This window comes from Poecilia reticulata, chromosome 8, assembly GCF_904066995.2.
Source record: "Poecilia reticulata chromosome 8, P_reticulata-male-v2, whole genome shotgun sequence".
Taxonomy (NCBI): Eukaryota; Metazoa; Chordata; class Actinopteri; order Cyprinodontiformes; family Poeciliidae; genus Poecilia; species Poecilia reticulata.
This window is the reverse complement of record NC_088837.1, coordinates 27,299,386-27,315,466: the sequence shown is the minus strand read 5'-3', so window position 1 is coordinate 27,315,466 and position 16,081 is coordinate 27,299,386. Positions and strand designations below refer to the sequence as shown.

Sequence of the window (16,081 nt, the reverse complement as noted above, 5' to 3'; positions counted from 1 at the left end):
CCTCTGGAATCGGGATGTTCTGACTGGAATCGGTTCGTGTTGCTCCTCCTGCCTTGGACACACGAACCGATCGAACCTGTTGGACTTTATCAGCTCTGTGGTCACAGAGGTTTGGAGAATCGGCCGACATTCTGAAATCTTTGTCTAAACCAGACTTAAGACTCACAAGCTCTACTCATCTCCTCTCGACCCAAATGCTCCGACTCTGGTCGCTATGGTAACGGGTACATATCCCTTCAAAATAAGAGAAGCGCCACAAAAACGAACATTTTACTTTGGTGAACATTTTAACTCATGATTCTGACTAACGGAGCCCTGAGCTTGTTTCTCTGCAACCAGACGGTTCCACCAGCAGCTCCGGAGCAGAAAGGCTGCCGGACTCCCGGCATCGCGCCGCTCATTTTAAGGATGTTTATTGGTCCCCGAAAACGATGAAAACCCGGACTTATCAGTAAAGTCCCCGCGGGCCGAACCTGAAGATTGGACGCTATGCCTCCAACAACTCAGAGGAAGTCAGAGCTCCGCGCAACGCAGATCATGTTCCGGCTGAAACACGGCGCTAAATGATAAAGCATAAATTAACGAGGCTTCGAGGCAGGAACATTTTAATCAAGGGATTTTAATAATCGAGGAACTGGAATCACTCGAGGAATCGTTTCAGCCCTAGTTTTACCCAATGTGCATTGGGAACACTGCACATTTTATTTCAAAGCCAGGTAATTGGTAAGTAATTGAATATTACTATATTATACAGAAAGTGAAGAAATACAACGTTCAAAAAATAGTGTTGACATATTTCTTTACAAACTCAAACTAAGAAATGCTGAAAGATTCATGTCTCCTGAGAATCATGAACTAATATTTAGTTGCGTAAACACGGGTTCTCCTCTGTGGTCCATGGAGTCGCCGGTCAGCAGGTTCTGCAGGACAGCTGCACCATGTTCCTCCGTTTTTCTTGGTTTTGCCTCATGAACAGCATTTTTCATGTCAGGTTTTCTATGGATGAAGGTCCAGGGCTGTGCTGCCCCCTCCGTTACTTTCTGTTGGTCTGATGGTTTTGCTGCCTGCTGTGTGTTCGGGTCATTGTCTCGTTGAAACAAACGTTTCCTCTTCAGCATACAGCAACATGACTTCTTCCAGTTTTACTCAAACTGATCCCTGGTAAGTGATAAATGGGACCAACACCATGAGAAACATCCCATATCGTGATGCTTGAACCGCCATGTTTATCGTCTTCAACGTGACTTGAATTCAGTTTGCAGGACGTCTGACAAACTGTCTGTGGCCCTTAGAACCAAAAAGAAACATTTTACTTTCGTCAGTCCACAAAATATTTCGCCATTTCTTTCTAGGCCAGTCAATGTGTTCTTTGGCAAATTGTAGCCGCTTCAGCTCAGGTCTGATTTTAACAGCGGGACTTTCAGGGGCTTCTTGCTGGTAGCTTGGCTTCACATCGACATCGTCTGATTGTTGCAGCCAATCGCAGATCTTCGTTGATCCTCCTGGAGCTGATCATTGGCCGATCACTGGCGCCGATCTGACTGAGTTCTGATTGGTTAATTTCTCCCGGCTCCTCCCCCTCAGCTGGCAGGTTGACAGGCGGGCAGGGGGCTTCTCACCTGCCCGCCTGTCAACCTGAAGACTTTGGATCAGTCTTCAGGTAGCGCCGTCCCGGGATCTGAGTAATCTCACGATACGATACACGATATTCGGAAAATACGATTCAATACGCTTAGGATTTTCTGAGCGATTTTAGAGGGATTTTGGTGACATTTTGTGTTCCATAGACTTGGGTTTAACCAGTTTTCAGCTGGATTTAATGAGCTGAAAACTGATTAAAAGTACCAACTACGCAGCACCTGGCTCTGATTGGACCTACAGCTGGACTAAATGAATTTAAGATGCAGTGAGAAAATTAGTTTGTCATTGAATTCATGTGGATTTGACTCGAAACTCAAAGTTCCAGCAGTGACCTGGGAGCCGAGTGGAGATCATCAGCCTCTAGACTCTCAATATGCAAATGATTGCACTCATGTTTTTTCTTTTCCACATCCTGCGGCTGCATTTTGGACTTCGAGTCACAGAAAAACAAAATCCAATTTGGAAAAAAATTGTAATTTTTTTCCACTGTGAAACGCTCAAATATTCATAACGAATGGTTTTCAAAATTTAGAATGACGATGTATACCGCACATTTCTTAAACTGGTGTAAAAATATTGCAAAGAGTTTTATGACATTATCAGCATGAAAGTGAAGGCAATTCCTCATTTGTGTACAATTTTTGACAAAACATCATCAAAACAAGATGCCAAAAATTGTGTGTTGGGGTGAAAAAGGCTTTTCTACCTTGGCTCCTGGAGTTAGCCGTGGCTGTAAGCCGTTTACTACTAGCTGTTGGGGTAGCGGCTCCGCAGCGCCGCTATTCCCCTGCTTGGATCTCTGAGTAGCTGCCTCTCATCGTTCCCTCAGTCTCTGATACTGTTGATCAGCTGCTAATATGAATGATCGATCTGCCATGTCGTCATGGCAACCCTCACTGCGGGTTTCCCCTCTTCGTCTTCCAGCTCCAAACAGAGCGCCGCTGCTGCTGCGCGTTGATTCTTCAGGTAACCGTTTCTGTACAGAACAGAAACCACTAGGCTAAAGACAAATCACCCAGCGGACGCCACCGATCGCTCCAATATCCAAACTTGGCATCAATTTGGCGATCTCACTGCTCCATTCCGCTTCTTTCACCGTAACTTGAGCAACTTCACTTCGTTTCTTGGCAACAAAATACATAATTATTTGTTGAAGATGAGAGAGAGATTTCCAATAACAAAAGAATCTAACGTTGTTTCATTTTTACGTTTGGAAGCTCATTCCCTGTCACAATATATAACCGGAAAAGCCGGTTTTTGACATTTCTGTCATTCGGAAAAATACGGTTTACTTATTTTAGCATAACTAAGGTTTTACTTGGCCTATTAAGGCAATTTAAAAGCTTGTGTGTAGTTTATAATGTGCACTTAAAGCACAAGTTGAAAGTGAGACTGAGGGAGGCGGAGTCTGGCTGCTACGACGTGTTAGAGACGTATAACAATATGGACCCCTCTAGTTTAATGTATCGATACTCGCGGATGAAAAATCGATGCATATCGTAGAATCGATTTAATTATACAGCCCTAGTTCTGAGGCACAAGAACCGGGTCGGGTTGCTGTGCCGCCCTCATGGTGTGTGTTTGTTAGGAGGCGGAGCCCTACCTGCTGCAGGGCGGCACGGTGAACAGCATGGAGAGCTCCCAGTCCGTTCCCAGTATGTCCATCTCGGCCAGCTCCCAGTCCAGCTCCGTCAACAGCCTGGCGGACGCCTCCGACGACAGCAGCGGCGACATGGCCATCCTGCAGGAGGGCGAGAACACCGTCACCTCCAACAGCTCCATCATCCACCGCCCCACGGTGAGCCCAGGGTCGGGACCGGACCGGACCGGACCAGACCCTCTCTAACCCCTCCCTCCTCTGCAGGGTCAGGACAACATCTACGACGACCCGTACCAGCCGGAGCTGGAGCAGCAGCAGGCCCCATCCGCCGGGCGCCGCCGGGCCTTCTACCGGAACCGGGACCACTTCGCCACCATCCGGACCGCCTCCCTGGTAGGTTCCGGAAGGGACAGGTCCCGGCCCGTTTCCAGGTGTATGTGACGTGTCGCCGTCCCACAGGTGACACGTCAGATCCAGGAGCACGAGCAGGGCTCGGCGCTGCGGGACCAGATGTCCGGCTACAAGCGCATGCGGCAGCTGCACCAGAAGCAGCTGCTGGGCCTGGAGAACAAGCTGAAGGCCGAGATGGACGAGCACCAGCTGAAGCTGGACAAGGAGCTGGACGCCCAGAGGACCGGCTTCTCCGCCGAGCTCGACAAGCTGGCCCGCAAGAACCAGGCCGTCCTGGAGAAAGAGGTCCGCTTCGGCCGCTCATCCGCTCCCTCTCCCGCTCCCGGTGCCTGACGTCTTCGCTTTCCGCATCCTGCAGGTCAAAGCCGCTCTGGCCGAGGAGAAGAAGTTCCAGCAGCAGATCCTGGGCCAGCAGAAGAAGGAGCTCAACTGTCTGTTGGACTCCCAGAAGCGGCAGTACCGCCACCGCAAGGAGCTGCTGAAGGAGGTAAGACTCGGATCAGGAGCAAGAGACGGCTCAGCCCATGATCCGGTCCTGATCTGGCTCAGCCCCTGATCCGGTCCTGATCTTGATCCGGCCCTGATCTTGATCCGGCTCAGCCCCTGATCCGGTCCTGATCTGGCTCAGCCCCTGATCCGGTCCTGATCTGGCTCAGCCCCTGATCCGGTCCTGATCTGGCTCAGCCCCTGATCCGGTTTGCCCCTCCCCTCCGGAGCAGGAGCTGAGTGAGAACCAGTCGACCCCCAAGAGGGAGAAGCAGGAGTGGCTGATCCAGCAGAAGGAGGTGATGCAGCAGCTGATGGCGGAGGAGGAGGCCGGCCTGCTGCGGCGCCAGAGGCAGTACTATGACCTGCAGTGCCGCCAGTACAAGAGGAAGATGCTGCTGGCTCGCCACAACCTGGAGCAGGACCTGCTGCGAGAGGTAGGGCCACTCCAGAACCGCTGCAGAACCCGATCCAGACCCGCTGCCTCCCTAACCCTGCTGTCGCCCCAGGAACTGAACAAGAAGCAGATCCAGAAGGACCTGGAGTGCGCAATGCTGCTGCGGCACCACGAGTCCACCCAGGAGCTGGAGTTCCGGCAACTCGGCTCGGTCCAGAGAACCCGGGCCGAGCTGATCCGGACCCAGCACCAGACAGAGCTCACCAACCAGATGGAGTACAACAAGCGGCGCGAGGACGAACTGCGGCAGAAACACGCCGTGGAGGTCCGGCAGCAGCCCAAGAGCCTCAAGGTAGCCGGGTCAGAACCATGGGCCGGGCCGGGCCCCGGAGAGATTCTAACCTGTCTGTGTTAATTTCAGTCCAAAGAGGTCCAGATCAAGAGGCAGTTCCAGGAGACCTGCAAGATCCAGACCCGGCAGTACAAGGCGCTCCGGAACCACCTGCTGGAGACCACGCCCCGGTCCGAACACAAACTGGTTCTGAAGCGGCTGAAGGACGAGCAGACCCGGAAGCTGGCCATCCTGGCCGAGCAGTACGACCACTCGGTCAACGACATGCTGTCCACGCAGGCCGTCAGCAAGGCAAGCCGCTTGTGACTGGTTCTGACCCGGTAGCTGGTTCTGACCTACCCTGATCCCAGGCTTCAGCCTGGCGGGCCCCCAGGCTTCAGTTAGCCCTGCCAGGCTAAGTGTCTGTTTCAAATGGTGTTTATAAACCAGCTGTGAGAAACGCAACATTTTAAATGATTGTATTTTATCACATGCTGTCGTCCGATAACTAAATTCACATTTTTTAACATAAATCCATTTGGGCCGCTGTACCGCCCCCTAGCCGAACCTGCAGGTTCTGACCCGGCATTTGTCCCCGCAGCTGCGGCTGGACGAGACGCAGGAGGCGGAGCAGCAGGCGCTGCGGCTGCAGCTGCAGCAGGAGCTGGAGCTGCTCAACGCCTACCAGAGCAAGATCAAGATCCACACGGACGGGACGCACGACCGCGAGGCGCAGGAGCTGGAGGCGCGGGTGGCGCTGCGCCGCGCGCTGCTGGAGCAGAGGGTACGGCTCCGACCCCGTCCTGACCCCGTACTAACCCGGTTCTGACCCGTTCTGACCACCCTCTCCCTGCAGATCGAGGAGGAAATGGTGGCGCTGCAGGCGGAGCGGTCGGAGCGGATCCGGACGCTGCTGGAGCGCCAGGCCCGGGAGGTGGAGGCGTTCGACTCGGAGAGCCTGCGGCTGGGATTCAGCGGCATGGCGCTGGGCGCCGCCGACGGCTACCTGCCGCCCGGCCAGGCCGCCGGACCCGGAGGCTGGCCGGCCCGGCCCGTGCCGCGCTCCGGCGGCCACTGGAGCCACGGCCTCCAGAACTCGCCGGCCGGCCCGGCCTGGCACGGCCAGAACCACGGCGCCGGCTTCGGCCGGGCCGAGCCAAGAGCCCGCGCCCCCTCTCTCCACCAGCAGCAGCTGTACCATCACCACCAGAGCACGCCGCAGCTGTACCGCGACGAGCGCGACGGCCGGGAGCGCCAGGCCCGGGAGTGGCCCTCCGGCGGCCACTACTCCCAGCATGCCCGGGGCCTCCAGCAGCTCTCCTACCACGCCTCCTCCCAGTCGCTGGCCGTGCTGCCTCCCGCCGCGCCTCCCCCCATCTCCTTCTCCTGCTCCTCCCCCGCCTCCTCCGCTTCCTCCTCGTCCTCCTCGCAGGGCGGCTATGGCGGCGGCGGCCTGGTCGTCCGCGGCCCCGGCCTGACCCTCAGGAACAGCCCCCAGCCGCTGAGGCGCACGGCGTCCGGAGGCCCCGGTGGGGGCGGCGCCGGCGACGGGGGGCTCAGCCGGAGCACCTCTGTCACCTCCCACATCTCCAACGGCTCCAACCTGTCCTTCTCCTGAGACGTCCGCCTGCGGCCTTCCCAGGAGCCACCAGGCGGCGTCACAGAGGGGCCACGTGGCGCTCAGCAGCTCCTGGGAAGCAGCTGTCTCAGAGCGGTCCGAGGATCGGCGCTCCAGGACGCTCCACCAGGCGCTTCACGTCACAGAAACCCAGGAGGAACACCACCCATCTACAGAGCTCTGAGGAGCGTCCTGGAGCTGTAGCTCCTCCAGAGACAGCCGGCAGTTGGCCCTCAGGGACCGGAGATGAGAACTCGACGGTCCGGTCCTACTGAAGGCGATGTTGACCTCAGGAGGCCCGGCCCTCAGACCGTCGATCCCTCGTGGCTCAGACGCCGTGACGTCATCAGGAACCCAGACGTTCACCAGATATCTCCCCTCGGGTCCCACTGATGGTTCCGACCCGCTGAGTTGCACAGAGACCGGGGCAGAGCTGATGTGGACGTGTGTAAATACGGGCGTCCAGCAGGGGGCAGCGTTGATGCCGCTGCTGTCCTCTGCCAGGTTGACCCAAAACCATCGGGTTCAGGACCTGGGGTCGTCTGCAGGTTTCGTTCTTTCTGATCCTCAGTCAGAACCTTTCTAGCGATCCGGTCGGATCCGGAAAGACCCAGATCAGTGAGCAACATTAACCCTCAGGATTAAATAACTTCAGCTGTAATGTTGATGATGTGATTCCTGCTGAGCTCAGAGACCAACAGGATCATCTGACTGAGGATCCAGCAAACCAGGAATCCTGCACACCTGTCCTCCAATCAGAAGCCGCCGTGGTGTGTGTGTGTGTGTGGGTGTGTGTGTGTGTGTGTGTGTGTGGACGCAGCACCAGCGGCTCATCAAACTGGTCTGTCTGCCTCTGCAGGTCAGACGGCCGCATGGCGCCGCTGTACAGTGATGTACACTACCTATTTATAGAGCTGACACCAGGTGAGGCAGGTGTCCTGATGGGGGCGCTGTTCAACACTCTGACTGGTGTTGTTGTTGTTGTACATAGAAGCACTAACTTTAAGACTGTAATAAGTAATAATGATTATTTTGTCACGTGATTTATGCCAATTTGTACTAGAAGCAGGCAGACGCCATCCCATAATAACTACTGCTGCAGTCGGAGTATTTGTTAAGCTGTCATTGCCTATGTTGACCACTAGGTGGGAAATAACTGCAATGTTACTGTGATAGAACTATAAGAATTTAATATTTCCAGGAAGACTACATTTCCCAGCATTCCCAATGAGGTCTCAGGGCGGAGCCTCTGTCTATGGGCGGAGCCTCTGGCTGTGGGCGGAGCCTCTGCTTGTGGGCGGAGCCTCTGGCTGTGGGCGGAGCCTCTGGCTGTGGGCGGGGTCTCTGTCTATGGGCGGAGCCTCTGCTTGTGGGCGGAGCCTCTGGCTGTGAGATCTCAGAGGGTCTGCAGTGCAACAGACTTTAGATGAGTTCACTACATTTGTGCCATGTTTTTATTCTTCCTTCCTGGTCTAGTCCAAGTTTTTCCCTGGAGCACTGTAAAACACGGAGCCCTAAGAGATTAACGGTCAGATAATCCTGTGGATGAGCTCAGAATAATCTCATTTTTCCATCCATTTTAGCTAAAATAATGATTGTTGCCTGAAGATTAAATGTTAAAACCGGATCATAATATATTGACAAATATTTGAATTAAATTGAATCAAAATTTTTACATGTTGTTTAGAAACGTATTTTTATAGTGAAGGTTTTTATCTCATCTAAGATGATAAACGTTCTGTGCTAAAAAACGATGATGGATAAAAACCATTAACGTTATTTTTTCTTTATCGGATCATAAAACTTACATGACTTCTGATTCTTTAAACCTTTTCTTCTCTTTCCCCGTAGAAAATGTTTCTAAAGTAATTAAAATGGAGGCTGAAACACAATATCCCTATAAAATGTTTAAAAAACATTTGCATAAATTCACAGATTTATATTTAAAGAACTGAGAAAACTTTGATTTACATAATGAAGAGATACATTTTAAAACCGTCTTAAGGTTTTGTTGGCTCTAGTGGCTTTTATCTGAAACGGAGTGAAGACATGCAGCAAATGTCACCAGGCCGGGAATTGAACCTGTGACCACCGGCATGAGGACTAAGACCTCAATACCTGGGTTGTGCTGCACCACCGCACCGCTGCAGCACCTGAACCGTTGTTTTTAAGCAAATAAAATATTTGATGTTTTATATTTTCCAAAAACTTCTGGCAATATCACTGAAAATAGACAAAACGTTTAGATTTAAAGTAGTAAAAACAATAATGAAGAACGGATGAAGCCATTTACATGAATACAACTTGTATTATTGAGACCATCTGGAATCAGATGATTTATGTATTGCTGTAGATCTTTGGTCAGTTTATCCACAGGATTATTTTTTGCCTCCGGCCGTTTTTGCCCCTCTGGGCCTCCGTAGCAGCCGTTTCCCACAGACTCCTCATGGTCGGAGTTTTTTGCACAGAGCCGTCCGCCGTCTCCACGTGTCACGTCTACCTCATTTGCACTGAGAGAAGAAGAATGTGGAGCGATGCCAGAGGAAACGGTTTTTCCTTTTCTTTGTTTTGGTGTTTGTGCAAATGTTGACTTGGCTGAAGGGACAAATGGACACATTGGACAGAAAGACGCTGTGTGGATGTCGGGAGTCAGAATCTGCTGGCCTCCATGGATGAACTGGACTTCTTGTTTCAAACTGAGATTTCATTTTGCCAACTTGAGTTTAATGTGATCCTGAAACGCTGCAGCTGGAGGCCTCGTGTCTTTATCTCACCTCTGCTGTTAAAAGCTGCTTTTATTCTCTCCACTGTTCTGATGGAGGCGTCATTTGAACCAACATCCAGGTGTTTTACTTGAATCCACAATCAGGTTTCATTCATTTTAGTAGAAAACATTTCTGAGTTCCAGCAGCATTTCTTCATAACCAGCTCATTCTGGAGACCCAGGGACCATCTCACATCATAACTTTATTAAAGTTGTTCAATGTTCAGAGCCTGCTGCTGACTTGGTTTGAATCCATGTTTTGTGGTGCAGCTCCGTGGAAACCTGAGCACGGCTCCCCGCTGCTGTGATGATGGCGACCAGCAGGAGGCGCTGTGAGGAGGACGATGTGTGAAATGCAGAATGAGCTGTAAGAAACATAAAATACTTTTGGACAAATAAAAGAACAAAAACGGAAGCTGTTTTATTTTGAAATCCCTGTTAAGTCACTTGGTGGCGGGAAAAGTCACATTTAAAACAAATGATTCATGAGCGTAAAGCTGCAGCTGAGCTAAAGGTCCATGTCGGATGGGCTTCATCCTCTAAATCTGTGTTTCAACCATTTTGAGCCGAGGTTCATTGTTTTCATTGAAACATCACCAACCAACCAAAGATCCTCTGTAGCCGCCTATATTACATTTATAGTCATTCTTATCAAAGTGTCTTGAATAGGAATCAAACACAAAAATGTATTTTTATCACATTTTACATTTATTTCAAATTGCACTAAACATGTCCACTTCAGAAACACACCTGAACAGTGAAACAACACTGTGGTGTGTGATGCATCACTAATTCTCTTGTTTTAATGTAAAATGCTCTGTACCTGCTGCCACCTAGTGGTAAGAAAATTACATGATTACGCCGCTAGTCACTACAGCAGACATTCAAAGACGGCATTATTTGCAGATAATTAATTCGTTTACAAAACAAATCTTTTAAGACCAATTGTCGTATTTTCCGGACTGTGAGCTGAAAATACGGAACCTAACAGTAAATAACCGTACCTTCAAATTTTTTGCTAGCATGTGCTTGTTCTAAATAAAAATTAGCGCGTTCTTCTTTGATTTCCAATTTTGACTTCCAATGATTCACTTCCTGCTAGAGAGCCCCCTGGTGGTTGAACAAGAATCCACAGGAAAGAAGCAGCAGCTTATAGTCCGGAAAATACGGGAGGTGAAATTGGATAATTTCCACGGCACACCTGACGATCACTCACGGTCCACTAGTGTTCCGCGGCCCAGTGGTTGAAAAACACTGGTCTAAAGCTATCGCTAGCACTGAAAAAGTCCAGGGTGGTGGCAGATGGCGCTGCGCGACACGAAGCTGCCTTTTTGTCTTCGTTTTGCATCCTGTGGATTCGGTAATCTGGTTGATGTACCTGAAAGTCTGACAAAGGAAAATGTTTAAGACTAAACGTAAGGGGGCACATGCTGCTAGCTCCGTTAGCATCCAGAACCAGCTAGCTTCGGAGAACATAACCGCCTTACTGGTAGGACGTCACGATTACACTGAACCCTGGAGCCACGGAGGATGAAAGTTTCCCTCCTCTACCGCTCACCTGCTCCAAAAACAGAAAATCTGACGAGATAAATGGTGACGTCATAGAAACGCTTTCCAAGCTGATCAGCAGGAGCTGATGGTCTGGAAGTTGGGGAACCGGATGGAGACACGATGGCTGCTGTCCATCAACTCGGTGGGTTTGTTGCAGTAAGAGCCCCTTACCTGGAGGACAAAGCTGTCGGGTCCATCATGCGAAGCGGTCTGGCTACTTCTTCTTCTTCTTCTTGTCGATTTTATAGCGGTTGGCAACAAACTGTTAGTAGCATTACCGCCACTTACTGGTATGGAGTAAGTGGTGGTTTATATATTTATCCTCATCTATGTACAGGGGTGTCAGTAAGGGGGTACGGCAAGGTACTGCTACCCCTAAAAGATTTAGCGGGGGTCCGCAGTACCCTCAAGAGAGGAGCGGCTGTCTGCTGTAAGAATAATCAATGGATTCATCATGCACCATGAGAGCACCCACTATTAGTGGTGGAGCCAGACTTTTAAAGTTGGCAAAAACGCACGTCCGAACTGCGGACAGGGTTAAAAAAAAAAAAGGAAAAATCTCGCAGAGTTCAATTGTTCGGTTTGGTTCAGACAAATCCGATAAACCAGCGCAGGTTCAGATGCGACCAGGAAGAATTTGTGAAGCTGAGCGTTCAGACCCCAGCGGGTGAAGTGATGTAATTTAACTGGAGTCGCTTAATTTCATTTGTTATAAGTTATTGGAGCCACAGTTTGTGTCACTACGGAGAAAAAGTTAAATGCATTTATCTGCTTTATGTGTGATGGGATCTGGATTCAATTAGGTGAACATTAACTATACCGCATAAAGATGCGGCTAAATAGTCTATGTTAGTATGTTTTGACAGGTAACAATATTTCGGGTCGGACCAGAACTGTTTGCCTGATGGAGGTTCGGCTTCTAATGAGTTTATATTTAATGAGTTTGCAGCAAACAGAGAAAAGCTAAAGAGAAAGTTATGATCTACTTATTGTAGTTTAAATAGAGGAATAGCAGCTGATTGTTGAGAGAGGAAAGAAATTAAAGATCCGTTAGAAACCAGCGCAGAGCAATAAACGCTCCAGTTAATCACACATGAGGCGACAAACATACAATATATAGTTACACTGCTGAGTTAATGGTGTTTAAAACCAACCAGTAGAAACTGAGTTAACATGTCAGATTCCCTCCTCACCTCGTCTTGATGAGAACAGAGAGCAGTTCACTGGTTTCTGTCCAGTCAGCTGACCACTTGGTGCTCAGACAGTTTCACTTTACGCACAGAGAACATCGTGGTTTCTCTTCAGGTTTTTCTCTTTGTGGAGGATCAATAAATAACTTATTGGTGTTTCACCATCACCACCAGGTATGAAGGGCTTTAGGCTTTGAGTTTCACCACAGCAGCAACTGAAACATCAGGAGAAGAAGATCAGCTTGTTGTTATGGAGGCTGGTGATGAAAATCTATTTATTTATGTCACATGGACTTTTATCAAGTTTTATACATTTTATTTTCATATATTTATTGTTTTTCTTCTTTAGATATTAGGTTGACTTAGAATGATTATAAATAATGTACAGGAATAACCTGGTGCTGTTACATGTCAATCATCAGGGGGCCAATCAGATGACAGGGGGGCACTGGCCCCCCCTCTGGCTCCGCCCCTGCCCTCATGGATATTAATATGCACCTTTATTGTTTCTTCATACAAAACCAAACACAACCACATGGTTCCCATCTCCACCTCATCATCTGTACCATCATCTCCCATGTTCCTGCTATTATTCTGTCAAACCTTCTAAGCTGCACCAGTGTAGTTGACCTTTTCCTTCTGACCGAGGAAGATTCAATTGATGAGAAATCTGAATTTAGAGGCGCACAGTCTACAGAATCAACGTTCCTCCTGGTATTATGAACACATACAAAGCAGAACGCAGTGCTCAAAATAAAAGTTCATTATTTCGTTTATTTTTGTAAATCAACATTTTTTAAATTTTATTTTAGTCCTCAGAAAATGAAAGTTTGCATTTAAAGCGCCGGTATGATCCTGCTTGGTTTGGATCAAATGACTGCAGAACCTGCTGAACTTTGACCTGCTGAGGAGGAAGTTCCCGCCACCAGGGACTGAACCGGAACACGCCCCTGGATTAAAGTCTTCAGGAAACTCAAGGTTCGGTTTACTAAGATGAATCCGTCCCTGGATCAGAACCGCCCACGGAGCGACCTTTATTCTGAAAGCACGCACCGGATGTACCAGCTTCCGTCCTTCCAGCCGAACCGAACTGTCAGCAGCAGGTCTCATCGCGGAACCCACCCAGACACGCGGCAGGTTCGGATCAAGATCCGGGACCGAACTCCACGATGACCCAGGAAAATATTTTCCTCTTTGTTCCGAATTTAATCGGTGAGTTTTTTCCTCCATCAATTTAGCTTAGCATTATCCATCATGGCGGCGCCGCTCAGACCAGACTCAATTGAAAAAATGACAAATTTAAAGAATCTGTGGTTCTGACCCGGTTCTGTTGCTATAATGACTTCTGGAGTCGAATCTTAAAGAACCCAAAGAGTCGCTAAAAATAATCGGACTTATTTTTATTCTGTTTTTAGTTGGTTGAAATAACATTTGGAGGTCTTGTATGTTTTAACTGAAGTCTCGGAAGTGGCTTTAAACTGTTGTTATTGATCCGCTTATTCAGATCAATAATCTGGGCGACACGGTCCGTTCTTCAGCGTGGTGGTGGTTCTGTACCACCTGGTCCAAACCCATGCTGGTTCTGATGTTCTCCATTCTAACCGTCTTTATTCTTCCATTGGGTTTTATGTGAAAGAAGCCAAGTGGATCAGAACCGAAGAGGAAAGAACTTCTGGATCCGAACATTTCTTCTGTTAATAAAAAACTGAGAAGTGTGGCTTGCAGCTATGACAGCTGTAAGTGGACCTAGTTCTGTCTGATCAGAACCGGTCCAGATGTTGTGGTGCAGCAGCGGGTCAGACAGGTTCTGGTTCTGGTTCTGTCTGTGTGCAGGTTACGCCCGTGTGGTTCTGGCGCTGCTGTCCTTCTACCTGATGCCCAGCAGTCCGTGGCCGGCCGTCTTCTGCTACCTGCTGAGTGCGCTGCTGGACGCCTTCGACGGCCACGCCGCGCGGGCGCTGGACCAGGGTACGCGCCGCCTCCGGGAACCCGGGCGTGCCCTCTGTGACCTCTGACCTCTGGGTGGTTTGCTTCCAGCCACCAAGTTTGGCGCCATGATGGACATGCTGACGGACCGCTGCGCCACCATGTGTCTGCTGGTCAACCTGGCGCTGCTCTACCCCTCCTACGCCTTCCTCTTCCAGCTCAGCATGAGCCTGGACATCGCCAGCCACTGGCTGCACCTGCACAGGTGAGTCTGCTGCCGCTGGGCCGGACTGGACCGGAACCGGCCCGGTTCTGGTTCTGCTGACTGCAGTCTCCTTCCTCCTCAGCTCCACGGTGAAAGGCTCAGGAAGCCACAAGACCATCGACCTCTCTGGGAACCCGATCCTCCGGCTCTACTACACCTCCAAGGTCAGAACCGGACCGGGCCGCTCCCAGAACCGGACCGGGCCGCTCCCAGAACCGGACCGGGCCGCTCCAGCTCTCATGAGTCATGGTTACAGTCAGTTTCAGCTGGTTCTGGTTCTGTTTCAGCCGGTTCTGTTCGTGATGTGCGCTGGGAACGAACTCTTCTTCTGCCTGCTCTACATCCTGCATCACATCCAGAACCCGGCAGGTAGGCCCGCAGCATGACGCTGCCACCTCCGAGTGTGTCTGGATTATTCATCTGGGTTCTGTAATCCCTCCATAGTCTCAGAACGTTTTCTTCGTTTGGAGCTCAAATTAAAGCGACCCGCTTCCTGCTGCTGCGGTTCTGGGTCAGACTCAGAACCGGACCGACCCACTTTAACCCCGCCCCCCTCTCTGCAGGTTGGCTCCGCCCCCTCCTCGCTCTCTGCGGCGCCGTCTCCCTCCTGAAGGCGGCCATCAGCGTTCTCCACCTGGTCACCGCCTCCCAGAACATGGCCGCCCTGGACGCCGCCGAGCGCGCCAAGAGGCTCTGAGCGGCCCGACGGACTCGGTACCGGTTCTGGTCCGGCCCGATTGAAACGCCTCATTCATGACCAAATTTCACAAAATCACAAATATTCCAGCAAATATTACAGATTAGAGACAAAACATCCCATAATCCCTGGACTGGCCCGGTTCTGATCCGGTTCTGATCCGGCTCTGATCATGTGATCCGGGTCGGGTGTCCAGCTCAGGCAGAACCAGCACATCCAGACTGGGTTCTCTGGTTCTGGTGGACCTGTCGACCCGGGCCAGACTTGTTCTGGAGGTTCTGCTGAGTCCAGAACCGCCGGGCTCTGGCCCACAGAACCTCAGCAGAATCAACAGAACTTCATTCCTCCTGAACTCATCCGGGTCAAACCGGGCCCCGTTCTGGTTCCGGTCGGCTTTCCGCTCCGATTCCATTGATGTTGTGATGAAATGTTCAGTATTTGGTGTCCAGGAACCGGGCCGGTTCCGGACGCGTAGAACCGGGCCGGTTCCGGACGCGTAGAACCGGGCCGGGTTCTGGAGCTTTTATTGTGATGTAATTTATTATTATTGATAAGGTCCAATAACATGTGGAAACTCACCGTTTCTCCAGGAAGAGGTTCTGGAGGTGGGTTCTGGGTTCTATTGGACCGGGTCGTGTCTGATGCTCTTTGTTTTCATAGGAATTCTGGGAATCTGGGAATCTGGGAATCTGGGAATCTGCTTCTTTACTTTTTTATTATTTGATGTGAAATGAGAATAAAGTTTTGCTGCAGCTGGTTCTGACCCGGTTCTGTTCATTATTCAGAACTTTGTCTGTATGATTCCTGGTTCTGGTTTCAGTGAAACAGAAAATACAACGACCGGAACCAGAACCAGAACCGCTCCAACATCATTTTCCTCTAAATAAAAATACTTAGAATCTCAACATGAAATGGTCCTGGAAGTGGACCCGCTCAGCCGGACCAGAACCAGCAGAACTCTCGACCCTGTTCCTCAAAGATTCTACTGGATCAGAACCAGAACCCAGCAGGTCCAGAACCCGTTCTGCCTTGGTTAAGCACAGCGGTTCTGAAGGTCCAAATAGATGCAGAAGGTCCAGGTGGTTCTGATCCAGTCTGACTACAAGAATCAGCGCCTCCCAACAGAACCGGTCCAAAACAGACTGCTGGATGCTGCGTCGCCAGGCAACCGGATGCTGCCAGAGCGTTGCCATGGAGAGGTCCG

The 16,081-nt window shown here is 50.5% G+C and overlaps 2 protein-coding genes across 3 annotated transcripts in view; both read left to right on the top strand.

Annotated features, from left to right (window-relative positions):
• The window catches only part of LOC103469511 (serine/threonine-protein kinase TAO2-like), a 30,035-nt gene extending 23,414 nt beyond the window's left edge, over nt 1-6,621 (top strand). For both annotated transcript variants that reach the window (XM_081610404.1, XM_081610405.1), the window contains 9 exons: nt 3,230-3,439; nt 3,506-3,634; nt 3,701-3,937; nt 4,011-4,139; nt 4,372-4,575; nt 4,648-4,887; nt 4,957-5,178; nt 5,468-5,650; nt 5,723-6,621. In XM_081610404.1, coding sequence (XP_081466530.1) covers nt 3,230-3,439; nt 3,506-3,634; nt 3,701-3,937; nt 4,011-4,139; nt 4,372-4,575; nt 4,648-4,887; nt 4,957-5,178; nt 5,468-5,650; nt 5,723-6,484 — 2,316 coding nt within the window. In that variant the 3' untranslated portion in view covers nt 6,485-6,621. The remainder of the gene's footprint in view (nt 1-3,229; nt 3,440-3,505; nt 3,635-3,700; nt 3,938-4,010; nt 4,140-4,371; nt 4,576-4,647; nt 4,888-4,956; nt 5,179-5,467; nt 5,651-5,722) is intronic.
• A 6,385-nt stretch (nt 6,622-13,006) lies between these two features.
• Nucleotides 13,007-15,634, top strand: cdipt (CDP-diacylglycerol--inositol 3-phosphatidyltransferase (phosphatidylinositol synthase)). Its single transcript, XM_008417192.3, has 6 exons — nt 13,007-13,201; nt 13,823-13,957; nt 14,027-14,180; nt 14,263-14,344; nt 14,468-14,549; nt 14,744-15,634. Exons 1-6 carry the CDS (start codon nt 13,159-13,161, stop codon nt 14,875-14,877), a joined length of 630 nt encoding a protein of 209 aa, XP_008415414.1. The 5' UTR covers nt 13,007-13,158; the 3' UTR covers nt 14,878-15,634.
• Nucleotides 15,635-16,081: the final 447 nt, after the last annotated feature.